Source organism: Meriones unguiculatus, chromosome 4, assembly GCF_030254825.1.
Source record: "Meriones unguiculatus strain TT.TT164.6M chromosome 4, Bangor_MerUng_6.1, whole genome shotgun sequence".
In the NCBI taxonomy this organism is placed as follows: Eukaryota; Metazoa; Chordata; class Mammalia; order Rodentia; family Muridae; genus Meriones; species Meriones unguiculatus.
The window spans coordinates 86,890,982-86,918,464 of NC_083352.1; the positions used below are offsets into that span (position 1 = coordinate 86,890,982).

General features: G+C 54.1%; 1 protein-coding gene across 1 annotated transcript in view; it reads right to left on the reverse strand.

The window, feature by feature from the left end:
• Window positions 1–172: 172 nt before the first annotated feature.
• Window positions 173–27,483, reverse strand: part of Dnah10 (dynein axonemal heavy chain 10) — a 106,906-nt gene continuing 79,595 nt past the window's right edge. The window contains exons 53-77 of the mRNA XM_060382339.1: window positions 25,601–25,798; window positions 24,828–24,989; window positions 24,029–24,203; window positions 19,478–19,659; window positions 18,066–18,202; window positions 16,836–17,053; window positions 16,475–16,696; window positions 16,125–16,272; window positions 15,146–15,425; window positions 14,308–14,537; window positions 13,348–13,621; window positions 11,943–12,047; window positions 11,650–11,804; window positions 10,504–10,658; window positions 7,929–8,112; window positions 6,859–7,059; window positions 6,423–6,632; window positions 6,192–6,287; window positions 5,566–5,737; window positions 5,062–5,193; window positions 4,699–4,910; window positions 4,435–4,602; window positions 2,118–2,298; window positions 899–1,044; window positions 173–518 (exon numbers count right to left, since the gene is read on the reverse strand). Coding sequence (XP_060238322.1) covers window positions 372–518; window positions 899–1,044; window positions 2,118–2,298; window positions 4,435–4,602; window positions 4,699–4,910; window positions 5,062–5,193; window positions 5,566–5,737; window positions 6,192–6,287; window positions 6,423–6,632; window positions 6,859–7,059; window positions 7,929–8,112; window positions 10,504–10,658; window positions 11,650–11,804; window positions 11,943–12,047; window positions 13,348–13,621; window positions 14,308–14,537; window positions 15,146–15,425; window positions 16,125–16,272; window positions 16,475–16,696; window positions 16,836–17,053; window positions 18,066–18,202; window positions 19,478–19,659; window positions 24,029–24,203; window positions 24,828–24,989; window positions 25,601–25,798 — 4,490 coding nt within the window. The 3' untranslated portion in view covers window positions 173–371. The remainder of the gene's footprint in view (window positions 519–898; window positions 1,045–2,117; window positions 2,299–4,434; window positions 4,603–4,698; window positions 4,911–5,061; window positions 5,194–5,565; window positions 5,738–6,191; window positions 6,288–6,422; window positions 6,633–6,858; window positions 7,060–7,928; window positions 8,113–10,503; window positions 10,659–11,649; window positions 11,805–11,942; window positions 12,048–13,347; window positions 13,622–14,307; window positions 14,538–15,145; window positions 15,426–16,124; window positions 16,273–16,474; window positions 16,697–16,835; window positions 17,054–18,065; window positions 18,203–19,477; window positions 19,660–24,028; window positions 24,204–24,827; window positions 24,990–25,600; window positions 25,799–27,483) is intronic.

The following is a 27,483-nucleotide window of genomic DNA, read 5'->3' on the forward strand; positions in this document are numbered from 1 at the left end:
TGTGGTGGTTCAGGTTTGTGACCCCAGCCCTGGGGAGGTGGTGATGGGGGCCCTGGGGCTCTGACAGATCAGCAAGCTCCAACCTAATGAACCTTACTTCAAGAAAGAGGAGTGGGGAGCAGGTCATTGAGAATTGAATGGAATGGTTCACATGCATCCAAACACAAACCACTGCCAACCAAACTAGGTTCATTTAATGGAAAAGTACATTTAGATAACTGATTTCCAATGCAAGGAAAACTCGGCAACAGACACCTCCCACCAGCACCCTACCTGGCCACTGTGGGAGCCCCCTGAAGTGACCTCAGTCTCCCATTACAAAGCACTGCCACAGACACGGCAGCGCCATGAAGTCCCTCCACATGCTGGTGTCAATCTGAGTTCAGGGTGAGGCACACCCCCTGTAGCACCCAGTGGGAGATGTGCTTCGTGGTGTAGAGGTCAGCTTCGAACACTAAGCCGACTCCCATGGCATTTCTCCTCATGGAGGTGGTGTAGACGGGGGTCCGGAACGTGTTCTGCAAGGGAGAGGCTGCTGATACCCTCAGGGTTGGAGGCTCCTTACTGGGGGGGAGGGGGATGGAGGGGGAGCCTGAGGCTTACATCTGATTGCCATGGTCCTTGGCTGGCCAAGGACCGCCAAGTCCTCAACTCATCAGAGATGGACCCCGCCAGCCACAGTAGAAGGCACTTTCTGACTCGAATAGTATGTCCAGAATTTCCTAAGGGTGTTGTCCCTGGCCCTCTACCACAGGCTCTGAGCTTGATGGACACCCACATGTGTGTAGACCAGAGCTTTCCCCTGACCTGGCTCCATCACTTGAATCATCCTCCGAGGCTTCCCTAGCCTACCCCAAGAGGAGGGAAGGCACCGTGAGGCCAGGGAGTTAACTGTCACCTGTAGCTTCAGGCGATGAGCTTCAATGGGGATGATCTTGAGGATGGGCAAGTCCACAACCAGCACCTTGGGCTTGCTCTTGATAAGACACCCTTTCTCTATGTCCCAGTCAGCACCCTCCAGGTAGAGGCCAGAGACAAAGCACCCTGGGGGTGAAAAGGCATGCAGAGTAAAAGTACAAATACCACTGAGGGGCAGCCTCCCACCCTCCCTCCAGAACTCAACCCTGCCCCCACTTCCCCGTGTAAAAGGATAGCTAGACAGAAGACACAGGACTCCAAGGAAGTGGGTCCCAGGGGGCACCTCTCTCCCTGGACTCCAGCTCCAGGGCACACAGCTCAGAGCTAGCACATAGTAATCCCAGCATCCTCTGAGCCAAAAAGGGAAGTCCAAGAGGAGTGTGATCTCTGGCATGCAGAGACCCCAAAGGCAAGAACATTGACCCTCCCTGGTGGTCTAGAATTCAGCATTCTGACCAAAGACAAAAACTGTCCACCTTCCCTTACAATGGCGGCCGGATGCTCACCAGTGACACCCCATCTGGGGATCCCTGAGATTTGCCCATTGGTCCACTCTCCTCAAACAAGCATAAAGGGGTTTTTGTTCTCTGTAGTTGAGTGGGCTCTGGCTTTGGCATCTGGCCAGGGAGGTAGTGTGTGCATGCACACACAGTGCTGCTGGAGGGGCTGACGCCAGCACGCCATGACCCATGAGCACAGGATAGGGATGACTGCACACCTACTTAAAATGGCACGAACGGTGTTTTGGTTTTGGTTTTGGTTGTTTTCGTGATTATTAAACAGATGGTGCAGTTCTCAAATGGGAACTTTGTAGTTGACAGTGTCAAGTCACAGTGTCAAAAGGTTAACCACCCCTGACAGGCTCTGGGCCAGCTAGCCTGTGTGCTCTCTGGCTCCTCCATTCCTGCCCCTCGGGGGTTTACAGGGAAGCCATCCAGTGTTCTCTTTGAAAACTCATTGACCCAAGAGCCCACCTGCCACAAGCTAGCAGGGTTCAAACATGGTAGGGCCTTCCTGCCATCCATCCTGTGACTGCTGGTGCCCAGTGAGAAATTGCTTTCGGAGATACCACAAATAGCACTGTAGGCAGCAGCTCCACTTACGCAGGGCCTGATCCTCACAGTACTGGTCCCTTTAAGCTGGGAATGGCTCTGGAGGGAAGTCCAAATGGAGAGCCAGGAACTTGACCCTTACTGTACCTTGCCCCGCACGCTCATTGACTTCATCGGCATCCTGGAACTTGGTCACTTGTGTGAAGAGGGTGGACCGGTCCAGTGGCCAGCCGTTCCTCCGGCACGTGGCCTGTACCAGGGCAGTGAGGTAGGACTCTGGGATGTGCAGCCCTGAGAGCCACATCACACTGGGCTCACTCTCCGTGACCTGGTAGGGAAGGTGGGCAAGGAGGAGGAGCCTGGGCTGTGACGCCAAGTTCAGAGCTGATAAAAGACCTGCTTTCCCAGGGCATCACAGCTGGTATTAGGTCAGTTAGCTGCCCACGGGGAAAGAGGCTGACCAGCAAACTCCAGGTGGACCAACAATTTAGGGAGACACCTGTCATTAAAGTGCTTACCACACAAACGGGGGGCCTGAATTCGAGCCTCAGTGGGCTCTGAGCCCACGTTACAAACATCAGCTGTGGTGGCACATGCTTATAACCCAGCACCCAGGCAGTGCAGACAGATCTCTGGACTCCCCAGCCAGCCAAATCACTGAGGCCCAGGTCCTAATGTGAACTCAGTCTCAGCAAACAAAATCATGGCTCATGACGAATGACACTCAAGGTCAACATCTGGCTTCTGCACACACGTGACACACCTGCATGCAGTCAGATACACACACCACAGAAGTACCAGGTCAAACCTTCCACTGTTCTCTCAAGTGGAGACGCCACTTGACGCCACCGAAGTAAAGACTGCACACACACACCACCTCCACCTCCTCCACCTCCACCTCCTCCATCTCCACCTCCTCCTCCTCCTCCACCTCCTCCACCTCCTCCTCCTCCACCTCCTCCACCTCCTCCACCTCCTCCTCCTCCTCCTCCACCTCCTCCACCTCCACCTCCTCCATCTCCACCTCCTCCTCCTCCTCCACCTCCTCCACCTCCTCCTCCTCCACCTCCTCCACCTCCTCCACCTCCTCCTCCTCCTCCTCCACCTCCTCCACCTCCACCTCCTCCATCTCCACCTTCTCCTCTTCCACCTCCTCCACATCCTCCACCTCCACCTCCACCACCTCCTCCACCTCCTCCACCTCCTCCACCTCCACCTCCACCTCCTCCACCTCCTCCTCCACCTCCTCCACCTCCTCCACCTCCTCCACCTCCTCCTCCACCTCCTCCACCTCCACCTCCACCTCCTCCACCTCCTCCACCTCCTCCACCTCCACCTCCATCACCTAAGTGAATGGCTCCCAGCAGGGAGGAACCTGTGCACCACCAGCAATCCAAGGGTTACTTTCTCTCATACACAAAGAGCTCTTAAGAACCAATGAAAAGGGGGGCTGGAGAGATGGCTCAGTGGTTGGGAGCACTGGCTACTCTTCCAGAGGAGCCGGGTTTGACTCCCAGCACCCTCATGGCAGCTCACAACTCTATAACTCCTGTTCCAAGGGATCTGACACCTTCACAGAGACAAAGATGCAGTCAAAACACTAATGTACATAGAATAAATAATAATAATACCCTGAAAAGGGCTGGGGACGTGGTTCAGTGGATAAAGCACCTGCTACACAAGCCTGAAGACCTGGGTTTGGATCCCTGGAAGCTATGTACAGCTGGTGTGCTGACACCCAACTGCAGTTCCAGTGCCCCCCACAGTGAGATGGGAGACAGGAGGATGGCCAGAAGCTCACAGACTAGCTAGCCTGCTGAAATAAGGCAGAAAGCAAGGTCTGAATCCCAAAAGTTGTCCTCTGACCTCCACATACAAACCTTCATGCATTCACACACACATATGCACACATTTCATACATTTTTAAAATTAGCGTTAAAAGATGGAGTATTCCATCAAAAGGAAAAAGACGTGAAAGACAGTTCACAGGAACTACAGAATGTCTTTATGCCCTCTGCTTCACCTTCATTAAAGAAATTCAGGGCGAACAGTCAGATGCTCCATCAGTGAGCAAAGGCCCAAAACTCAAAAGACCACACAGATTTGAAGAGAACAGATGTCACTCCCAATTGTTATGCCTTCAACTTTCTAGAAAACCCACAGACAAAACTTCAGCTCACACCTGTCATCCCAACTCTTGGGAGGCTGAGGCAGGAGGATCGTTACCAGTTCAAAGACAGCCTGGGCTACAGAGTTAGAGGCTATCTCAACCGTAACTATGTAAATCAAGTGGACGTTGTATTCTAGGCATGCGATGCGGACTGCATTCACGGACAGTGACCGCAGCGCTCTCTGTGCGCCGCTGAGGCTGTCCCCTGCATGCCTGATCCACAGGCACAGGGGCCGACCCCGGCAAGCCGGGTGCACATGGGGCCAGAGACAGCCCCAGCAGCCCAGCACTCACCCACATAGTGTACTGGTTGAACCGTCGCAGGAAGTAAACCATCCAGTTTCCGAGGGTCTTCAGGGTGTCGGGGGCAAGCTTCCTCCAGATGTTGGGGATTTGCCCGAGGAAGAGAGACCTGGCTACGTCATCCAGCTCATTACTCATTCCGACTTCCCCGGCCAAGGCCTGTTGGCAGAATGGAAGAGTCCTCAGCGGGACCGTGGAGGGCTGGGGCTCCCCCCCCCCCGAGAGGCAGTGCCATGCCCGGAGGGTCGCTCTCACCCTCTGGAGCTCAGCCAGGGACCTGCTCATGCGGATGGCGAGCTTGTTGAAGCGTCCCAGCTCCTGCAGCAGGACCACCGAGGTGGGCGAGATGTTCAGGCCCAGGTGCTTCCGGACCTGGTCCAGGTCGAAGACCTTGGGCATCTTGTTCTCGATGTCCTTGGCCACCTGGCCGATGTAGTCGTCTCGGCTGATGCCGCTGCTGGATTCCCCTGGAAGGGAGGCACTTGAAGGGACTTCGAGGCTGGCAACATGGAAGATGGGACGCTGCAAGCCTCCTTGTTCTTGAAACAATGCTCCCTGCACCCTCCGAGAGAACCCTGCCCCCGCAGCCAAGCGAATGTGCTCCCCCGGCAGCTCTACCTGTCTGTGGCTGCAGCTCCAATAGGTGGTGCCACATGTCCCGAGCCGCCTTTGTGTAATAGCCAATCTCAGCGTTGGAGTGGAGGCCGAACACTTCTGGCGTGTTGGCGAGCGGGAGGGCCTCAATGGCCTCTGGAATCACAGAGAGGAAGCTGGATGCGGGGTGCTCCTGAGGACAGCCACTGCCCAGTGCCCAGGAACAAAAGAAATTCCACTGCTGATGTGTTTCAGAAGGAAGGCCTACTCTGCCTTGCCCGTTCCCCCCACTCCCCTCCCCCCGTACTGTGTCTCTCACGTACATGACTTCCCGGAGCCACCTGCCCTTCAGGTGAGGCTCCAGGACGGGTAACCTCAGCTAAGGGGCAGCTCTGAGGGGAGGTGGAGCCCAGGGGATAGCCTGGCTTGACCAGCGCAGGAGTCCCATTAGGAGAAAGGTGGCAAAGAGCTCAAGCAGATGAAACCTGTAATCTTTCAAAGACCTTCCTTCGCCCTGGGACAGCTCACCGACAAATTTATCTTTCACATCACCAATGGGGATTTTATAGTCCACTTCCTTGTTCCGGAAGAAGTGGAATGGCTGAAAAGTATCGAAAATGAAGTCTCCCAGGTACTCGTCCATGTATGTGGTAAGGATGCGCCGGTCGAAGCTGTCAATGGCCCGCCCTCCGTACATGACCTGAGATCAGAGTGGGTAAGAGAGAGCCAGCAGGCACCCATGACCCCACATGTACCTGCAGCTCCGGCTCCCACCACTGCCCAGCTCGGCTCCAATAACCTTCTGGGCCAGGCAGACAAGAAAGGGGGTTAAATAAAATCCTGCTGTGGTCCGAGACTCCCTGAGAACAGAGCCAAAGTGCAATGCAGCCCAGAGGGGGCCCGCATGCAACAGGGAAGATCCCCAAATGGATCAGACACACGCAGAGCTCTGGTACCCATGCTCCAAGAGCACCACAAGGTTCCCTGGATGTGCTCAGCGCGTTGGCAAGCTGGCCCACAGGAAGACCAGCAGCAGCCCCGGGGCCCTGGTTTCACCAGACCACCTCCCTGGGGATGGAGTCTGTCCCAAGGGCTCAGAAGATGGGGATCTCAGTCCCGGCCCCCAGCCTCAGGAGGCACCCGGGCCCCACTACCTCTCCGATCAGGTACTTGAGGCTGCCCCACGGGATGCGCGGGTCATGCTGCTGGAAGGCTTTCGTTAGGTACGTGTTTAGGATTTCCATGCAGACCTTCCGGAGGAAACAGCTGCAGTTAACAGCCGGTCCCAGCCCGCAGCCTGCTCGCCGTTGGTGCTCGGCAGGCAGGTGCGGCGACCAGCAGGCTCGGCACGCATGCACCAGCTGGCCCCATGTCGCCACGCTCACCTGGAAGTCGGACTCATTGAAATCGTAGGACACGTTCCAGCCGATCTTGCCAAACTTCCTCCTCTCCTGCACCACAGCGTGGAAGAAGGCCAACACATAGACCAGGGGCTTGAAGGCCGAGTGCGGACACTGTTCCAGCATTTCGTGGGAGATCTTGAAATACGTCGCCCTCATGTTCAATTTGAGCCCGTTAGGCGGCTCCGTGACTACCTGCAGAGGGGCAGGAGGCAGTCCTGACCCAGGCGCCCTCTGCCCCAGCTCCCACAGCTCATCTCTAGCTTGGATAAGAGACCCAGACAACATCCGTACCCAAGTCCCACAGCCTCTCCCAGAGAGTATGCTGAGGGCACGGGGCTTCCCCTTCCCCCGAGGGTCCCCCACCGCAGTGACCAGGAGCGGGGCTGTGGCGCATCTGTGTCGATGCCCCAAGGCAGACCTTTAAGGACTTCTGCAGGATTCCAATGGGGAAGCCCTTGGTGGGGTCCGTGGTGAGCCACAGGCGGAAGTCGGGGTGCGGCTTGGAGATCCTCTCCAGGGACTTCTCCAGGTCCTTCAGCCACTTCACAAGGAGATGGCAGTTCTGCAACATCAGCCACTGTCCGCGAGCGACTGCGGTCTCCAGCAGCTGCAGCGCCAGCTAGGGAGGGCGTGGACGGGGGTGGGGGTGTGTGTGAACTAGCCTGCCCGAGCCAGGCCAACTGCATGCTTCGAGCCAGGCTCGAAGGAGCTAAGGTGGATGCCATCCTGAGACGTCCTTCCTGCCGCCCGTGACCTCATGACTTAGAAGATGAGCCCTCATGCCTCCTCAGCCTCCACGGCCCCGGGATCCCTCACTTCCTCACACAGTCAAACTATACCCAGACTGCATCCCAGCAGGCCCACAAGAGCCCTGCCCACCCCTCCAGGAAGCAGAACTGGCCCATAGAAATTCTGACCCGAAGGGCCCGGAGCACGGTCTCCTTCCTGAGTGCACTGTGGAGACAGCAGCTCCTCCTGCCGTGCTGCCTTGGCCTCCGGAGGCCCTCAGGCCTGTGTGACACTCAGTGGTTTTGAGGTTGGAAAGAGGGCTCTGCCTGTGGAGGCCTGGCCGCCCGGAGTCACTGTTCCTGTCCTGTGCTCTGGTGGCGGTGTGCCCCGCGCTTCACCGACCCTTCACAGCAAAGCCAGGACTGGCAGCCGGCTCCGGCTCCCTCTGACCCCAGTTTCCCTGAGTGTTGAGCTGGCAGGTGGCACAGAATGGGGCATGCGGCCTCCGAAGGGCCACCCTAAACTTCCCATGTTGGCCTCTCTAATGGGTTCGTGAGCCACACACAAGGAGCCTAAGGCTGCTCACCCACACGGGGCCACGGTGACAGAGGGTTTTGAAAACAGCGGAGTTCAGTGGTCCCAGGAGGCAGGAAGACCACAATCAAGTTATCACCCGTGTCACACGGTGTGACCCTGACTTCCGCTCCCCCCCCCCAGGGAGCTCTCCTGGACACAGCTTATACAGAACCCACTAGCTACCTTTTCTTGACCTTGACCCATTGCAAGAAACTTGAGGCGATTGCCCCCGAAGCTGCTCCGCTCAGCCAGCTTCATGAGGTCACTGGCAGGGTCAGAGCCAGGACTCAGGATGAATACAATGGGCGAATTGGGGGTGCTCTGCTCAAAAATGGCCTCGAAGCTGATCATGGGGGGCTGCACATACCTGGAGAAAGGAAGAGTGCAGATGAGAAAGGAAGAGTCACTGCAGGATGGCTCCAGGCTACCTCCCTACCTACCCGAGCACTGTGGCTCTCCTAACTATGGCCCTCCTGTAGCCAGTCGCACATTTGCCCTGGCGTTGTGAGACTCCTGTGACACACATAGATCTGACACCCTGGGTGATGGCTGCCTCTGTAGCAGGGGCCTCTCTAGCTCCCTCTGCCTCACGTGATCCCTACATACTGCTTTCAGTGGGTTGATACTGAGCTGGACGCTCTGACCTACCCTCTGTGTGCCCAGGCCTCAGACACGTTCCCAGAAATCAGACGTCAACAGCTCTACCAGCTCGCCCGCCCCATACCACCCCTTTCTCTGGGTTTCTAATTAGTTATGCTGTAATGTGGATACAGTTCGCCCCCAGACATACCGTGTGGTAAGCACACGTACCCCAACATGATGCTATCAAGAGGTGCTGGGTTCGCCTGCTGGAAGCAGGTCCCAAGGCACCACCCTGGAGAGGGATTAACGTACTTCCCACAGGACAAGATCTTTTCACAAGATCGGGTAGTGTAAAGTGAGGCTCCTGACGTGTATGGCCTCTTCTGCATATGGCTCTTTTTCTTTGCCGGGCTGTGAGGTGGGCGGCCTGTGATTCTGACCCACCAGAATCCTAAGCCAAATAAACCTCTTCTGTTTCTGCATCCCCCAGCATCAGGTATTTGGATGTGGTGATACCGAACAGACTGACACAGCCACTGGGGCATAAAGAGGAGGAGAGTTCACAGTTTTAAAAACTCAGAACTTCTGTGTTGCTCACCATCAGCTGCCAAAAGAACTTTCCATGCAGACGCAGAAATGAACCAGCAGGGGTCGGTTTAATGCTGGCTTCATTTGGCAGAGTACCAGCCGGGGGTTCCCCTAGGACCCATACGACCTGCCCATCCACAGGTCTGGCAGGGAAGCGGGCATGAAGTCCCACCCCTGCCCGATGAGCCATGGATCGCTGCTGGGAGAAGGAGCATCAATTTTCTCCCGAGGCTGTGGGCGTGGCAGGCCACCATGCCACAGTGGAAGGCCGCACATCCAAGATTATCCCAGCAGCACAAATGGGGCTTTTAAAAAGTGAAAACATGCCGGGCATGGTGGCGCACACCTGTGATCCCAGCTCTCAGGGAGGCAGAGGCAGGCGGCTCTCTGTGAGTTCGAGGCCAGCCTGGTCTACAAAGCCAGTCCAGGACAGCCAAGGCCACACAGAAAAACCCTGTCTCGAAAAAGAAAAGTGACAACAGAAAGATGGGTGAGTGTGGAGGGGGTGCATGCGGGAGGAGCAGGAGGAGGTGAACATGGTCAGAAGGAGCTGTGCTGAATTCTCAAAGAACTCACAAAAATGAAGGAAAGAGAGCTTTCCGTTTGTAACGACCTATTTGAAAGGAATTTAGATCTAGAATATTTTGTATGTTTTTTTCTCAAGTCTGAATTTCTAGTTTCTTCCAAGGTCGCTCAGGGTCCGCATTGCCACCCATTATCAGTTGCCGGTAGCTCAGAGCAGCTGTCCCGGGGACAGGACTCAAACCTCCAGTTTGGCACTGTGCCCCTCCTGGCCCCTGTTCCTCGTTTTGCAGCTTGCTGACCGTGAAGGCGCGAGGGTGCATGAGAGTTTAGGATGCTGAGTTCTCTGTCTGGTTCAGGGCGAGAGCCACGTCATCTCTGGCAGCCACCAGGCCCTCTCAGTTATTGAGCATTTGAACTCTGGCTGCTGCCAACTGAGATGCACTGTGAGCAGAGACCCATCGAAAGCTTTTGGAGACTGAACACCACAGGAGCCTGTAAACCGTCTCATGACATTTTCGCACTGCTTACAAGAAATGGCAACATTTTAAATAGCCTTTTAAATAAATATGCTGCTTAAAATTATGGGGCCGGGAAAACAGCTCAGTTGGTGAAGTGTTCGCCTCACACACACGAGGACCTGTATTTGAATCCCAGCACCCACATAAAAAGCCAGGTATGCACATTTGGAATCCCAGCACTGAGGAGGCAGAGATAGAAGGCACCTTGAGACTCAGCCTAGGCTAATCCTGGTGAGACCTTTTCTTAAAAAAAAAAGTGGACTGATCTGAAGAATGACACCCAAGTTGAGCTCTGACCTCAGAGCACGCACACACAAGCACACACACACACGCACACACACACACACACACACAAGCACTCAAATACACATGGACCTGTACTCCCACACATGCACAAATTGATAATGTAAAATACTAAAATACTTTAAATTTCCCTTTCAGCCCGAGTGTTTGTCCAGAACACTACCTTCTCACACACAAGACCAGGCCGGGTCCCTTAGTGCAGGCCAGCCCTGCTCCTGTGAGTCTGAGGTAGAGGCACTCACTTCTCTCCCATAGTGAAGGTTACATAGTCGGTCACGGCCCGGTACACCCGGTCCACTCGGAAGCATCGTAAAATAAGCAGTTTCTGGAAAGCAGTGATGTTTTCATCATACTTCAGGGGGAACCGGAACTGCTCTAGCGAGTCCAGGTCATACCACTGCAAGATGCAAAGAGCGCTGACTGTGGTATCAGCCCAGAAATGGCACAGGCCACCATTTGCATGTGAAGATGCCAAGAGCCACCAAAGAGAGGGGGAAATCTGAACTATAGATCCAGGTGCCATTGTTGACACCAGAGACCATGAGCTGAAAAACAAGAAGAGCTGAGTACCAATCATTGTGGAGTTCGGGGGCACAGAAAGGACATGGCATCCAGGAGACACCCAGGAAGTATTTCTTGGAAGGATGGATGGGAAGGTAGATGTGTGATGGACAGATGGACAGATGGATGGACAGATGAACAGTTGGATGAACGGATGTATAAATGGTTGGATAGATAGATGAACATTAGATGGTTGGACAGATGGACAAGTGGGTGTGTACTGGAGAGATGAGCAGACAGATGGACAGAAAACAGTTGTATGGATGGATCTATTAATGGATGGATAGAGAGATGGACAGGTGGATGAATGGATGGACAGGTGGATGGGTGATAGGGGGATAGATGGACAGATTAACAATTGGATAGATTGGTGATGGACAGATGATTAAAGAATGGACTGATTGATAGATGGACAGACTGATGAACACCTGATGGATGAACAAATAGATGACCAGGTGGACTGGTGAGTGAACGGATGGGTAGATGGACAGATAGATGGACTGACGGATGGGTGGGTAATAGATGAATTACCAACTCATCATCAGTTCACCCATGGACAGTTCAACAATTAGATGGATGGAGCATGGCAGATTATGGTGGATGGTGGAGAGATGAGTGGATAGTAGACCGACGGGTGGGCAAAGGGGTGGCTGTTTCTCCCACAGCCTAGCAGGAGCGGATGAAGAAAAGTGTATCCAGGGACTCCAGGGCACTGGCCACATGGAATGGCTTCTCCAGGAAGTGTCTTCCTGGCAAGGGGAGGCTGTGGGTGCAGTGTGGAGATGACCGCTGTCTCGGGAAGGAGAGGAGGGAGCACGCATACTCACCTCCTGCCAGGTGGAGATATGGCTCTCAATGTCATCAGGAAGCTGACCGAAAATGTCTGAAAACAGCTCTGATAGGAGAATGATGTCTTCCCAGCCCTGGTCTGACAGCCAGGTACATGGCTTCTTGCGTTTGCTCTTCTCCAAAGAAATGTTTCCTAATCACAGGGAGAAGAGGATGCCAGCCATGGGTTGTCCACACATGGAAGCCAAGCCTGAGGGGGGGTTTGCTCCTGGACACGCGAGTCCCAGATGCTGGTGGACAGGAGGAGAGTGACAGCCAGCAAGCCCATTACCTTTTAGGAAGAAGTCTAGCTCCTCCTGGGGGACCCTCCCATCTGCCTGCTCTATCTTGATGGTCATGTTGAAGGAGAAGAGTAGTTTATGCTTCTCAAAAAGCCCTGTGGGGAGACAGAGGCCGGGGCCATGCTTCAGAACAGGCCCTTGCACCTGGCTTGCTCAAGTCCAAGGAAAATGAAATGAAGTCCCTCAATTGCTAAGTGGCTGCCCTTGACCCTTTTTGGCCCTGATGGCCATGGCCATCCAGGTGCAAAAGGGCCGTCTGTAGTGATGGACACCTGTGTGCGGCTGGCACAGTGACATCAACAGGAGCCACATGTTTTGTAAGTGGAGGGTATACAACCAGGGCAGGAGCCACTTTCTCCACAAAGCAGCAGAACTGAGTTGCTGGGGTAGCAGCGTGGAGTTTCCAGAGCCAGAAGTGACTGCCGTGCCCTGTAGTTCAAAAAGCACGTGACCCTCTCAAGAGGTTCAAGCTGCCGTGCTTACAGGTGAGTCCAATACAGAGCAAGGAGCTGACGGTGCACAGTGCCAGAGCTGGTACTGGCCAGATGGTGGCCACAGTCCATCTGTACTCAGAATGTTCCAGAACAAAATGTTCTTAACCAACAGTGCATTTGGAGAGTAGAAAACAGCGCGGTCCTTTTGGAGACCAGTTGGGTAGTCCCTCCAAAAGTCAGGGACTCAGCTTGCAGCCCAGAAACCCCACTCCAGGGAACAGAAGGATCCAAGATCAAAAGCAGATGGTCAGGTTGGGAAAAACACTGGCCTGGCATGCACAAGGCTCAGAGTTCCAACCTCAGGACAAACACACGCAGGTGTGCGCACATTTGTATACACACACACACACACACACACACACACACACACACACACACACGCACGCATAGGAGACAAAGACAGACAGAGAGAGAGAGAGAGGGCAAATGCTGACAGCTGTACTAGCTAGACAGCCAAAACAGCAGAAACCACCCAAACCCCACTGGCTGAGAAATAAACAGGACTTGGGGTGCGACCTATTCATCCCCAAAGTAGATGAATCCCATACTTTACTGCCCAGACGCGGAGTTCAGACATAGTAAATGCAGAGGCTGGCTGTGAGGATAACATGTTCTGGGGGCCCCGTGACAGGAAGTGCCCAGAATAGACATCCTCAGCCAGGAAGGCTGTCAGGGTGGGGAATGGACGGAGGGACGGAGGAGCTGCTGAGGGACCAGGCTCGGCCAGTGGGGCTCCGCATGCTCCTCCACACCTGGAGTGGGCCTCTGGAGGGTATTTGAGGTGGGTGAATCCCAGAGGTCTGTGCTCCAGGCACCCGCTTCGTGAGGTGAGCAGCTGGTACCAGGTGGCTCAGTGTCTGTGTTCTGAGCCGGGCTTCCCCCGTCCCGTCCCCTCGCTCGCCTGTGCAGCCATAGTTGTAGATGTTGAAGGTCAACGTGTCCATGATGTTCTTTAGCCGCTTTATGAGGATGGAGTCAGGCAGCGACTTCTTCAGGGACAGCCCGAAGACCTCCAGGAAGGCAATGAGGGAGTACTGGTACATGGAGTTGACCAGTGCCATCTCAGACAGCACGAAGAACAGGATGGCACCCCGCCTGGCTGCCGGCCGGTAGCCATCCCGCAGCCTGTCAATGTCCAGGGCCGTCTTCTCCGCCAGCTTCAGCTTCTCTGACACCTGCAGAGAGGCCGCCGTTACCATGGAAAGAGGGACGCGATGGAAGCCTGGAAGGCCTGCGGTGGTAAAGGTTAGAGTGTAGGATAACTTGAGGGCGCATCAGGCACATCTGTTCTTTTGGGAAGAAGATGAAGTCAACCTGACACGGGCCCAGCACCGAGGTGGAGATATAGGGAAGCTATATGGTATTTTCGGATCCTGAAGCCACATCTGCACCTCTCTGCCTTTTGAACTAACTTCCCTTTTTATTTAAGGTAGGCAGGGCTGCTTCCCATGATTCTTAGTTTGAGAAGGTTGCCCAGCTGCATGAGAGTGCTCCCACCTGCCTCTACCATAGCCCCATAGAGGTGACCCTTCCTTTTTTTTTTTTTAATAAAAGATTTGTTTTATGGGCATGAGTATTTTGCCTGTGCGCATGTACATGCACTGTGCACATGCCTGAGGCCTGTGGAGGCCATAAGAGTGCATGGGTCCCCTGGAACTGGAGCTAAGGAGGGTTGCGGGCTGCCTTGTAGGCGCTGGGAATCCAGCTCGGGTCCTCCGGAAATGTAGACAGTGCTCTTAGTTGCGGAGCCATCTCTCCAGCCCCTGAGGTGACAACAGGCCAGGCAAAGCCTCTGCCTGACACTCCTCTCCCAGCTGCTAGCCCAAGCGAGGGTGACAGGACCCCTCCTGCCTGCACCCACCTCCGTGGCCTTGGACTTGGTCTCTTCCAGGGTGTGCACCAGCTCCACATTGTCCAGCATGTTCCCCGTGGATGTGGCCAGCTCCCGAAGGAGCGAGTCCTCCAGGTCCTTCAGCAGGTTCTTGTTCTCACTCGTCTCTTGGATGAGGTGCTCCCGCTGCTCCTCCAGCTCCCGCCTCTCATAGGCCACCAGCACACTCAGCAGTTGGTCCTCCAGGCCCTTCAGAGTGACTGAGAGGACAAAGGGCCCTCACCAGGCATACCCAGGCACCTGGAAGGCTCACCTCCCCAGCCTGTTGGCAGTAGGGGAGGCTACACTTTAAGACCTGAGCAGCATTACCCCCCAGTTCAAAGGAAGCCCTTTGGGTGCTCAGTTTCCAAGTGGATTCCCTCGTAAGGGGTACAAGGGCTGTCTCTGACATGAACTCAGTGTCAGGCTCTCTGATCACCTCCCCCTGGGGGGGTGGGGGGGTGCAGCCTTGCCAGGCCACAGAGGAAGAAGATGCAGCCAGTCCTGATGAGACCTGATAGGCTAGGGTCAGATAGAAGGGGAGGAGGACCTCCCCTATCAGGAGACTAGGGGAAGGGCATAGAGGGAGAAGAGGGTGGGCAGGTGGGACTGGGAGGAGACGAGGGAGAGGGCTGCAGCGGGGATACAAAGTAAATAAATTATAATAAGTAGATATATAAATAAAATTAATTAAAAAAAAAAAATAAGAGCTGAGCAGCAAAGACAGCTTCCCGAGAAAAGCCAGCGCCACCAGGTGGCAAGGCGATCAGGGAGCCTCAGTCTCATCGTGGGGCTCTGGATGCCTGCAGCAAGATCTGTGCCTTCTTACCAGTGTAATTGATGACCATGGCCTTCCCGAACACCGACGGGGAGTATCTGGGATTGGCCAGCTTGGTGTTGAGGTACAGCCGGAAGTTGGAGTCATAGTCAACCTCCTTATCCCCCAGGACGATGAACTGGCGGCCCTGAGAAACCTTGATGTTTTTCTCCAGGACGCTATCAATCACCGGGTCGATGTACTCATCCACGTCATGGAACAGGAAGGGGGTCCCGTACTTGATGGACATCTCCAGCTGCTTGAGGAAGTCGGGGTCATTGAAGGAGGCCACCTGCAGGACAGAGAAGGAGCTGGGATGCGCCCCACCTAATGAGCCCACAGTGAACTCCAGGGAGAGCACACTGCAGGAAGTGGAGGAGCCAGAGGTGACTAGGAGAGCCGAACAAAGGGAGAAAAGCGAGTACAGGGCAACCCTGATGACCGCTAATTGCTTAGCTCAGCAAAAGCTGGAGCCCAAACAGTCCCTCTCTTGGGTGGGTGTGCCCTGGAGGACCATGACTGTGGACCCAACAGGGCTGGTGAGGTGGCTCAGTGGGTAGAGGCCATGCAAGCCTGCGTTCAGTCCCTAGAACTCCCATGGTAGATGGAGAGAATTGATCCCACAGAGTTGTCCTCTGACCATCACATGCATGACCCCCCCATCCCATAAACATGCACAAAAAAGAAGTGTTTATATAGATGTTCCCAGCAGCACCATAAAGTGGAAACAACCCTGTTCTTCAACTGATGATGGAGCAACAAAATGTGGTCCGTCCATACAAAGGAATATTACACACACCAGCCCCCCCCACACACACACACAGTGGAGCACCCTGGGCCACCACGCCCTCTCCTGGGCAGAAAGGAATAAGGACAGAAGACATGGTCTTTGTCATGAAGGTGCTTCCATCCTGAGCCCCTGAGCAGAGGGTTGGGGAGGAAGGAGGTGGGGTCCTCAGGTGGGGTGAGGGGTGGGGCGAGGGGCCCGCACCCTCAGGTTGTTCCGCTCCTCTTTTCTTTTGATCCAGTTGAGGGCCTGCTGCTGGGGGTCGATGCACAGCGGGAATCGGCTGGCCCGGGTCGTGAGGATGCCGTTCTGAATCGAGAGCTCATCCGGGGGAAGGCCCTGGGAGCCCCACCTGCGAGGGACAGCCATGACGAGACGGGCTTTCCCCACCAGGTTGGGAGCCCAAGGCTGCAGAGGTCCTGGGGTCAGCCTTCTAGAACAATCCATGACCTTGGCCAGGCGTGGCTGTGCTTCCCAGGCCTGCAGCCCGTGCCTGCCCCACCCCTGGGTGAGGCCCACCACCCGCCCAGACCCCTCTCGGCCAAGTGTGATACCTGCTGATCTCGACATCGTCTGTGAGGAGATTCTCCAGTCGGAAGGGCTGGCTCAGGGGGATGTTTCGGTCCAAGATGTCATTCTGCCACACCTGGTTGACCATCTCGTCTCGGAACTCCCAGGTGAAGGCACCTTCGTAGCTCAGGAAGGCTGCACAGAGAAGACAGTCCCCCAGCAGCTTCACCCGTCGGTGCATCAGCTCATCCAGGTCATTCAGCCACCTGCGGGGACAGGAGGCCACCGTGAGCAGCTCCCTTCTGGCAGTGACTGAAGGACCCGGCTTCAGACTTCCTCAAGGCTTTGGAACATGCGGTGAGTTTGTATATGTGACTCCCGAGTGAGGTGGGCGGTGCCTCGCACCTGATGTTTTCCGACCCCAGACCAGAGATGAGCTTGTCCGCTGCGATCAGCCGTCTCTCCATGATCTCTGCCTCCTCCTGCAGCTTCTGCTTTTCCAGGATGGCAGCCTCATACTTGGCCCCCAAAGCCTCCAGCTCCTTCTGGATTGCTGCCAGCTCATTCTGGATCCGTTCTAGCTCCCGTTTGCTTAGGTAGAAGTTCCGCTCCAGCCTGGCCACCTGTGCGAGGGCAGCGAGCAGAGGATGGCACAGGGCTGGCCATCCCCACCTACAGCAGTGGGCCTCAGCTTCCCAATGCTGCAACGCTTTAATGCATTTCCCCATGTGGCCGTGACCCCCCACCATAGGATTCTTCTCATTGCTACTTAGTGACTGCAACTTTGCTATTGTTATGAATCACAATGTAAATATCTGACATGCGGGATATCTGATACGGACCCCTGTGAAAGGTCTCCACCCACAGCTTGAAAACTGCTCATCCACATGAAGACTGCAAAGGGTCTCATCTGTAATGGAAGTTTTTTGTCTTTGTTTGTCTTTGTAAACTCAGTTACATTATGTAAGCAAGCTTTCGTTTTAATCCCAAGTGTGGCCCTTTAGTTGGGCTATTGTCTCGTGTGGGACATGGCCTTTGCAAGCTGGTAATGGCCTGCCTTGTGCTGCCTGGAGAGGGGCGTGGTTTAGGACTCTGAGGGACACAGATATGAGAGGCCAGCAAGAGAAGGTGTGGCGTGAGAGGTTGGCGTGTGGCATGCAGCAGTTTGGAGTGACCGGGGATGGACAGTGTGGTGGACACAGAGAAGTGTGTCAGCGCAGCGGCTTGGAGGAGACTGCCTGCTGTGTTTGCCATTGAGCGAGATTGGTATAGCCCCAGGGGGAGCCATGGACCCTAAACAGCTGGAGAAGTAACAGGGTCTGAGCCCCCTTCCCCACTAGGCTTCTCTCTCCCGCCTAGGGTTGGGGGGTTGGAAGGGAGAGGCTTTAAGGAACCCCAAGTAAAAAAAGAGTTTAAAAACGAGAGCCGCGTTCATTCCTGATGGTGTTCACACTTTGTCTCTATACACAGTGGGGCCACCTTCTGCTACATCAAGACACATGGCTGTGTGTGTGTGTGTGTGTGTGTGACAGTATGTGCAGGTAAATGACCCATGCATACACACAGAGGCCAGAGGTGGAGACTGAGTCCACTCTGATGCCAGCGCAGACCCAGGGCCGTCGGGCCTTGGCTTACCTTCTCTCTTTTGGGCTTGATCTCACGGAACACATCACAGTATCCCATGACTGCCTCCACGAACTTCAGCATTCCCAGCCCCGCCTTGCTCACGGCCTCCATTTCTTCTATTGTAGTGTTAAGAGTCTTTAGGAGGCCTGGGGGTCAAACACAGTGACGTCAGTCTCCTTCCCAGGGTAGAGGAAACTGGAGACAAGCTGCCTATAGACAGAGGGAGGGCCACGAGTTTCTCAAGCGTGGCGTTAAGGTGGATGTGCAGGTAGAACGCCTGCCCCCCGGGAGTCCATATGACCGCACATGACCTGGAGGCCCCCCTGGACACTGTCCAAGCTCTAGGGACCAGGAGCACTCAGGGTCCTCCGACAAGCAGCTGAGCTATGGTGGCTCTTGGGTCCCTCCCATCACCCCAGCATTGTCACAGAGGTGGGGTTCCACCCAGTGGTATCTGGGTGCAGGGATTTCACGGTCTGCATTTCACTTAAGGAACTGTAAAAGGGCGTTTAGTAGCGAGAGGGTCTTCCTGCTTTCTTTACAAAAATTTCTCTCTCTCTCTCTCTCTCTCTCTCTCTCTCTCTCGTGTGTGTGTGTGTGTATGTGTAACACACACTTGTGAATTGAAGTCAGATGACAACTGTGTGGAAGAAGTGAGTTGTCTACTCTACCTGGCTTGTGGGGATCTAATTCAGGTCACCAGGTACTATGAGCAAGCATCTTTACTTGCTAAGACATCTCACCAGCCCCTCCCTCCCTCTCTCCCATTCTTGTGGCAGGGTGTCTTAGTCCAGCCTGACCTGAGCTCACTGTGGAGCTCTTGTCCTTCACTACTGACCGTCCTGCTCCACCCCGTAGGTGCCGGGATTGCAGGAGGCCACTGCCACGCTAGTGTTGCCCAGTGTTGGGGCTTAAACCCAGGGTTTCATGCCTTCTAGGCAGGCATTCCGCAAGCTAAGCCATCCCCAACCCCTTCAGGGATAAGGCTGCGCACAGCTGTGACCATGAGGATATTCCCAGATCCCCCGACCCCAATCCTGGCAGGGCCCCTGGTGGGGAACTTGGCATTCTCTGGCTAGAGACATATCCTGCTGAGTGCAGAAGGCACTGCCCTTCCTCTGCCTGGTCCTCAGGTTAGGACAGAGGCATGACATTGGCAAGAGGCACAAAAGGAAAGTGCTGAGCTGCACAGAGGGCAGAGGCAGGGTCAGGTTCCTGTTTCCCTGCCAGGGAGAGCCAGAGCTACTGGGGAGCCTGCAGCTGCCTCTGAGCCTGCTCACCAATGGCAGCGCACAGCCCACGGGCTGCTCCACCTGCCTGCATCACCATTGGCAGCGCACAGCTAGCGGGCTGCTCTACCTCCAGGGCTTTGGTGACGCAGCAGCCCCAGCCCCGCCTGGACCCTCTCCGCTCCCACTCGCCTTTGATGTTCTTCACTTGCCCCTGGGTGATAGAGTCAAAGTCCAGCTCCATCAGGGACCTCAGGAAGTTGGGGTCAGACATCATGCCCTTGGCGGTTTTCCAGTTAAGCTCCTTGTAGCCTTTGATGATGAGGATGCACTCGCAGACCGTCTGCACTTGCCTTGGGGGCTTTGCAAACGACCTGGGGGATGGGAGGGTCCATGTTCAGAGTAAGAAAGGCCAGGACCTAGCCAAAATTCTTGGGAGAAGACAGGCAGGCAGAAGGGTTTCCTGGTGGGGACTGCCTGGAGACAGAGGATGAAGTCCCTAGAGGAAGGAAGACGGGCCAGGAAGGGTCTCATTTGATAGCCCCATGCCAGCCCCACAGGGTCCTGGAAAACAGTAGGAAACAGAAACACAATGGTGTGGCCATTAAAATCCCAACCCCAGGGCCTAGGTCTGAATGTTATATCAGGGCGGGGCCTTTGTTTTGCATTGTTTTTTCAAGACAGGGTCCCACTATGTAGCCCTGGCTGTCCTGGAACTCACTATATAGACCAGGATGGCCTCAAACTCAGAGATCTGCCTGCCCCTGCCTCCTGAGTGCTGGGATGGAAGTCACGCACCACTATTCCCTACTAGGGCCTGGCTTTTTAATCACGCTTTGCTGAACCCTTAGACTCTAAGCCTGGCCTCTGTGACCACTCTCACCATCACAGCCAGACGGTTGGAGCCACCTGTACTGGGCAAAACGCCATCCCTGGTCCTAAAGCCACATAGGCCCCACAGGCAGGAGCATTGGGAGGAAGGCCAATGGCAAGCCAGCCATGAGGTGCAGGGGGCTCAGAACTTGCCCTGGGAGAAGAGGAAAAGCCTTGGCTCTGAGGGACACTGGGTGCTAATGGCACAGGCTACAAGGCATGTCTGTCAAGAAAGCCAGGAAGAGAACCCGTAGGTCTCCACACACAGGCAGGAGCAGGCATGGCCTGGTGGGGCCCAAATCTCCGGCAAGCTAGGGACTAGCCAGAGGCTCAAGTTTTTCTCTCAGAAGCTTCCGAGCTCCAGCTCCCCTGAGTCTATGAAAGTAAAGCATGATCTTTTCAAGTCTTGATCCAGGATCTAATTTACAGAACCCTCCTTTCCCAGAATGCTGGCCAGCTGGAACATTAGGAACACCCAGCCCATAAGAAATAAGATTTGAGAGTTGGTTTTCAACAATGCCTCCAGCCAGCTGAGGCCAAAAAGGATAAACAGAAAGCACTGGTCCCAGACTCTAAGCTATCCCCTCACCCAGGCTAGACATTTAGAGCAAAGAATGCCAAGCTTGCCCAGTGACTGACAGGTCACAAGGTCATGCACCTGAAAAGCTTTAAAGGAAAACATAGGGATGAACCCATGCCTGGATTTGTGAACAGAAAGCAAATGTGAGGGTCCTAGCTGACATATAAAGACTGCCCTCCTGGTTGCTCAGCCAGTGAGGAGGAGGGAGGGCCACACGTGGGGGCTGTGGAGATTGCTCTCTGGGCCCAGCCAGCATGCCTGCCACACTGCTTTACAAGGGCACAGAGCAACCTGCTTTGACTACTTGGAGTCTGGTGCTCTTATTTGTGAAATGATGATCTTTGTCCCAGAGGCTGCAAGTTAAAGAAATGGATGTGCGATTTCCCTCGGTGGCCTGGCTTTTGGGAACCACAGAAACAACCCTTCAGAACTAACTGTGACCCCTTAGCAAGTTTTGGTGGCCCAGCGTTCTTCCCCTTCCCCAACAAGTTTAATCTCTCCTCCCTGCTTAGCTCTATTTATTTATCTATCTATCTATCTATTTATTTATTTATTTCTCTCTCTCTCTTTCTTTTTCTGCCCTGCTGGCATTCTCTATATCTGGGCTTTGGAGCCCAGGGCGTGTTAGAATTCAACAGAGGAGGAGACCGTGCCTTCAGAACTTATCAGGGACCTCTGGCATCCGAGGCTTGAAGCTTGAGCCAGCCTTCGGAACTCGACAGTCAGCTGAAGGTTGGGGCACTCATTCCTGCCTCAGTCTCGGAGACCCTGTGCTTCTGCGGCAGGCAGGCAGGGATTTGCTCCCTTGGGAGATTCCAGCCTCCAGAAGCCAGAGGTGACACTCCCAGTCTGCAGGGCAGCAACCTGAGCTACAGGCCTGCTGTGAATCCCTCAGCCTCAGAACCTGAGCTGTGACCCTTCTCACAGGGTCAGCATGCCTACGCCAGAGCTGGACTGGAACCCTGATTTCAACTAGCATCTTATCACTAGCGTGGGTCCACACCCATTTCATTTATTGGTTAATCCCATTTTAAAGTTGTTAATCCTGAATGACAATAAAGTACCACTCATTTGTCATCCAGTCATCCCTCCCACTCCCTCCCACTCCCTCCCACTCCATTCCTCGAAGAGGAAGAGACAAGAACTCGGTTGTCTAGGAGACAGTCCTGGGGGGGTGCACCTCAGCATCCCAAGTCAGTTGCACATGGGGGCTGCTATTCCTTCACAGGGGAGCGGCACACAATTCTACTGTTGTCACCCATCACCTTCTGATTCACACATAACGGGTTCCTACAGAGGGCACTGGGCATTCTAGAGAGACATTTTAAGGAACAAAGGGCTATGAATTGGTCCATATGACAGCTCATTGCATTTAACATTTAAATGACCCAGCAAAGCCAGATTGTAGTTGTGTGTGAGAGAAAACAGCATGCAGATACACACTGAAATCAAGAGAAAAAAATATCCTAGACCGGTGGTTCTGTGGTCTTGACCCCTTTGGGACTGAACAATCCTTTTATGGGGACCCTTAAGACCATCAGAAAAACACAGATATTTACATCATGATTCATAAGTAGCAAAATTACAGTTGCAAAGTAGCAACAAAAATAATTTTGTAGTTGGGGGGGTGGTCCCACAATTGAGGAACTATATTAAAGGGTCACAGCCTTAGGAAGGTTGAGAACCACTGTTCTAGACTGAGAAAAGACTTAAATAAGAGGAAGGAAGGAAGGAAGGAAGGAAGGAAGGAAGGAAGGAAGGAAGGAAGGAAGGAATTGAAACTACAAGAAGCTGCCCTGGGGATGCTATTTTAGGTCTCACAGTAGTGTTTTCCCTGTGTCATGGTCTAAAAGCCGCAGTATAAAATATTGCTAAACCATGCCACATAAACCAAAGCATGAGTGGGAAAACCAACCCCCCCTCCACAAACCTTACGAGCAACATCAAATGCCCAATGACAAACTCGGAAGATCTCTACAACTCCCTTTATGGATATATAGATAAGCTCCACTTTAAAAAAGTCTGTGATGGCTTCCGTTGGGCCTTAGTAGTAGTATGCTTGGGTTCAAGCATTCTGGGTTCATTCACCAGAATCATGCGAGTGCACACACACACACACACACACACACGCACGCACGCACACACACACACACACATGCACACACACACACACGCACACGCACACACACACGCACGCGCGCGCGCATACACACAGGCACTTATGAATGCACACACAGACACACAGGCACACAGATACACACACAGAGGCTATGGAAAACCAGAAGCAATCAAAACAATGCAAGACAGAAAGGGAAGTCATGTGACTTTTGCCTTTAAAAAAAAAACAAAAACATACTCCAAAGGCCACCTCTACTGAGAGAAATATAAATGAATGAAAACTACACAAAGCCCTTTTCTGCTAGAAGAGGGGCAAAAATGCAGACTTCTGAAGAAACAGAAGCTAGGAAGAAACAGGTACTGATGTAGACTAGGGGGGGACTGTCCACTGTGCGCCCTGGGGCTCAGACATTCCACCTCTGAAAATGTCTCCTGAGGGGGGCATGCCAGGGTGCCCAGGGAAGTCTGTGCCAGGTTTGACTGCTGTATCCTTTCTAGAGACAAGAGATAGAGAAAAGACAGCGCGGCGGGCTCCACTGAATAAAGTATCGCAGCCACACTTCAGGATGGCTCCAGCAAGTGGAGGACACCAAGGAAGTCCATCCTGGCTGAGGGCATGAACAGAAAATCAAACTTTAAATTGGGTGGGCAAGATGGCTCAGTCGGTAACGCTGCCACCAAGGCTGACGACCTGAGTTCAGTCCCCACGTGGTAAAGGAGAAAACCCACTCTGGAAAATTGTTCCCTGGCCTCTGAGCGTGTGTCACAGCACACACCCATACCAGCACGTGAAGTAAATAAATTTTGGGTGGTAAAGGCACACGGAACATAGTGCCGGAAAGAAAGGACGCGGGCAGGTACCACGGGATCCACAGGCAGTCTTTCCTCTCCAAACCCAGATTCCGTAGTCAGAACCTTGTAAAGCTGGTTGCAGAGATCCTATATTAAAACTCTCTGGCTTGGAGCTAACCAGGTGGCTCAGTGGTTAGAGATGTTCTTTCCTAGGACGCGGGTTTGGTTCTCAGCACCCACATGGTGGCTCACGACCATCCTCCTCAGGACTCCCTGGATGGTATTGCCTGGCCTTGTAAAAATGGGTGGGGGGGTGAGCACAGGGCAGGACCTGAGTGAGCTCCGCCGGTACAGGTGGGAGCAAAGGCAGGGGCTGGTACCTGATTTCAGTCACATCCGACTTGTCCAGCTTCTGCAGCTCCAGCTTGGCAGCCTCCAGGATGGGCATGACCTCAGCCAGAGCTGTCTCAGCCTCGGCCTTCTCTACAGCGATGATCTTGTTCTGTTCTTCTATCTCCATGGCCTTCTCCTCTGCCAGCTTCTTCTTCTCCTCCGCTGCATGGGGATGGGACTGTGAGATGCGGGGGATGCTGCAAACAGAGCTTAAGCCCTGTGGGACCCTCAAAGCTAGGCATGGCCATGATTTGGGTGAGGCCATGGGGGAGTGGCCACGAGGGAGGAGTGGCCTGGGGGAGTGGTTAGGGAGGCGTGGTCATGGGAAGAAGTGGCCAGGGAGAAGTGGCCAAGGGTCTCTGATCAATGGGATGGCCTCAGGGGCTCACAGAGAGGTCCCTATGTGGCCACTCTGGTCCCATGTCAGCCCCACCTGCCTGAACACAGATGGCCAAGGACCCTGGGGTGACCTAGGATGGCTCTCCTACTGTCCTGCTACCTCTTTCTAACGTTTGATTCATTTGTGCTCATGTGCCACAGAACTTGAGTTTCCTGTTTCAACCATGAGGGTCCCCAAGGTCAAACCTAGCTCATCAGGACTGGAAGCCAGTGCCTTCGCCACTAAGCCTCTCTTCTCCCACTCACACACCCACCCTTCCATCACAGGGTGCCCTGTGACGGTGGCAGATGTGGCATTAAGGCTTGCTAATGGCCGCCCACAGCACAGTGGTCTCTCAGCGGAGTCTTGGAGGAGCCCAGCTTCGGTGGCCCACACCAGGCACTTGCCTATGGCTGTGTTGCTGGAGATTTCCTCCAGCAGGGCCTCACAGGCAGCCGACTTCTCGGCCAGGACGATCTTTTGCTCTGCCAGCTTCTGGTTCAGCTCGTCCAGCTGGATGGTGGCCTCCTTCAGCTTGTCCAGCCCGCCCTCCAGACGCTTGCACTGTGCTGGAGGCAGACACCACAGGGTCAGGGCGTCCAGGCTCCAGGGCACGACCTTGCATTAGCCTCGATGAGACCCATCCAACAGGAGGAAAAGAAACTCACGCCTAGAAGATGCTATAACCTGTTCTAGCTCCCAGATGGCATGGCATTTGCTAGTATGAATAGACTGTTAAACAAACAAACACAACACAACACAGTGTGCCTTTTTGTTTTGTTTTTCTAGACAGGGTTTCTCTGTGTAGCTCTGACTGTCCTAGAACTCACTCTGAGGACCAGACTCAGAGATACACGTGCCTCTGCCTCCTGAATGCTGGGATCAAAGGCAAGGAAAACAGACCTGCAAGCACAGGGCCACACAGCCTAAAAGCACGCGGTGTCCTACTCACACCCAAACACAAAAGCCAGATCTGCTCTCTTTTGCCCCAAACATAAGGAAGCCAGACCTTTCAGTGAAGGGTTGTGCTCCTGAGCCCTGTCCAAATGATAACAGCTTTGCCTGCCTGCCCACCCCTGCCAGCCCAGCCCTACCCTGCCCACTCTGCTCTGTCCCTACCCGGGCCTGCCCCCGCCCCCATCCAGCCTCACCCCGCCCCGCCCCGCCCCGCCCCGATTACCTATGTTGTACTGGGTTTTCTCATCCAGCAGTTTCGAGTAGGTGTTGATAAAGTCTAGGTAGTTCTTAGGCGTCACATAGTTGCTGCGCCTCAGCTTCTGCTGGAACTGCTTGCTGAACTCACCCACCGACTGGTGAACCATAACCACATGCTCCACCAGGTCTTCGATGTTATCTGGGGGGATCATGGGGTTGTCCCCTGGAGAGGAACGAAAAGTGGGGATCGGCAACAGGGAACAGGACGACTGGGGACAGCGAGCACCTGCCTACCATTGGAGGCCCTGGAGCCAGGTCCCAGCACTGCAGAAAACAAACAAAAACCACGTCCCCAGGAAGTGAAATACTGACCCCAAGTCTCAAGACCTCCACTCCCAGAAGTGAGTCTCAAAGAACTGTATATAGAGCTCCAAAACGCCCATCGGTGCCAGCTGCCAAGCAGCAGAGTGGTGAGGAGAAAGGACCAGGACAGAGGGGACCCTGAAAATGTGGCACGCCCTTACAGTGGAGCGCTGTTTAGCCACGGACAGAACCAAAGGATTGATGTGCGCTGCATCCAGAAACACTCTACAGAAAGAAAGCAGCTGGACGGAAAGAGACAATGTGCATGCGTCCCCTTACATGAGACACACAGACGGGGGGGGGGCGATCATAGAGACAGGAAGTAGGTTAGAGGTATCCAGGGCCTGAGGGAGGGGGAGTCGGTGTTCAGATGGATGTGGTTTAGGATGATGGAAAGTTCTGGGAAGAGATGGCGGTGGTGATTGCATGGCATTATTGAATGTAATCAATGCTTCAAGTACATTCAAGATGGACAGAAAGGTAATCTTTACGGTAAATATATTTCCCCTAAACAGCAAGTGACTTCATCAAGAACTTAATTTAAAAAAAGGAAATGAGCAGCTATTGCTTGTGGCAACTTCTAGGACCTAGTGATCTGTTCCTGGTATTTTCTCTAACACAGAGGCTGACCCTCCTGTCCCAGGGTCCGGAAGCTCTGCCTTTCCCAAGGGTTCAGGCACCATCAAGAGAAGCTAGGGCTTCAAGAGCAGGGGCCCACAACCAACCCCTCTGCCTGGTTCCCCCAGCCCAACATGAAGGCCCCACCCATGGCAGCTGGGTGGATAGACTCAGCCATTCTGTGATGGAACCCAGTGTCCAGCACGCACTGGCAGAAGGGGCCCCTTCTCGGGAATCTACTAGAATGATTGGTGATCTCTCCCAGAGCCAAAAGCTCATCACTTGGATCAGCTGATGGCCTGGGACGCAACAGCCTCCAGCAGAACATGAGGGAAGGAGGATCTGACCAGAACCATCAGTACATCCAAGTTCTTCAGATCTGTCTGTGGCTCAGACTACACACAGCCTGCTTGGAAAGCTCTGCCCACAGGCATGCAATTCTGCAACAAGATCGCCTCAGCTTCAGGAAATACGTTCCAAGGGGAAAGAACTGTAAACAAATTACGAACAACTTTTCGGGTAGAACTGAATCGCTGCATGCTAGAAAGGTATGGAAATGATTTGCACGCCATGGGAGCTAGCACACATATCTACAACAGGGCCAGCAGCCATAGATGCACAGGGCACGCCTGGCCCGCCACTTGTTTTTTTGTGAATAAAGTTTTATTTTAACAAAGCCACGAACACTCATTTACAAGTGGTCCCGGGTGGCTCTCAAAGCACACTGTCAGAATTCAGCATCTGTGACAGCGGCACATATTGCTACATGGACCTCCCCAGAAGCAGCCTGCCAGACTCTAAGCCACAACACCACAACAAATGTTCTCTTGGCTTCCTTCCCAGGAGAGCAGCATTCTAACTGAGATTGAGGCTTTGGCTTGTATAGAAGGGCTGTTTGTTTATTGGTTTGGTTGAGCACACATTTGT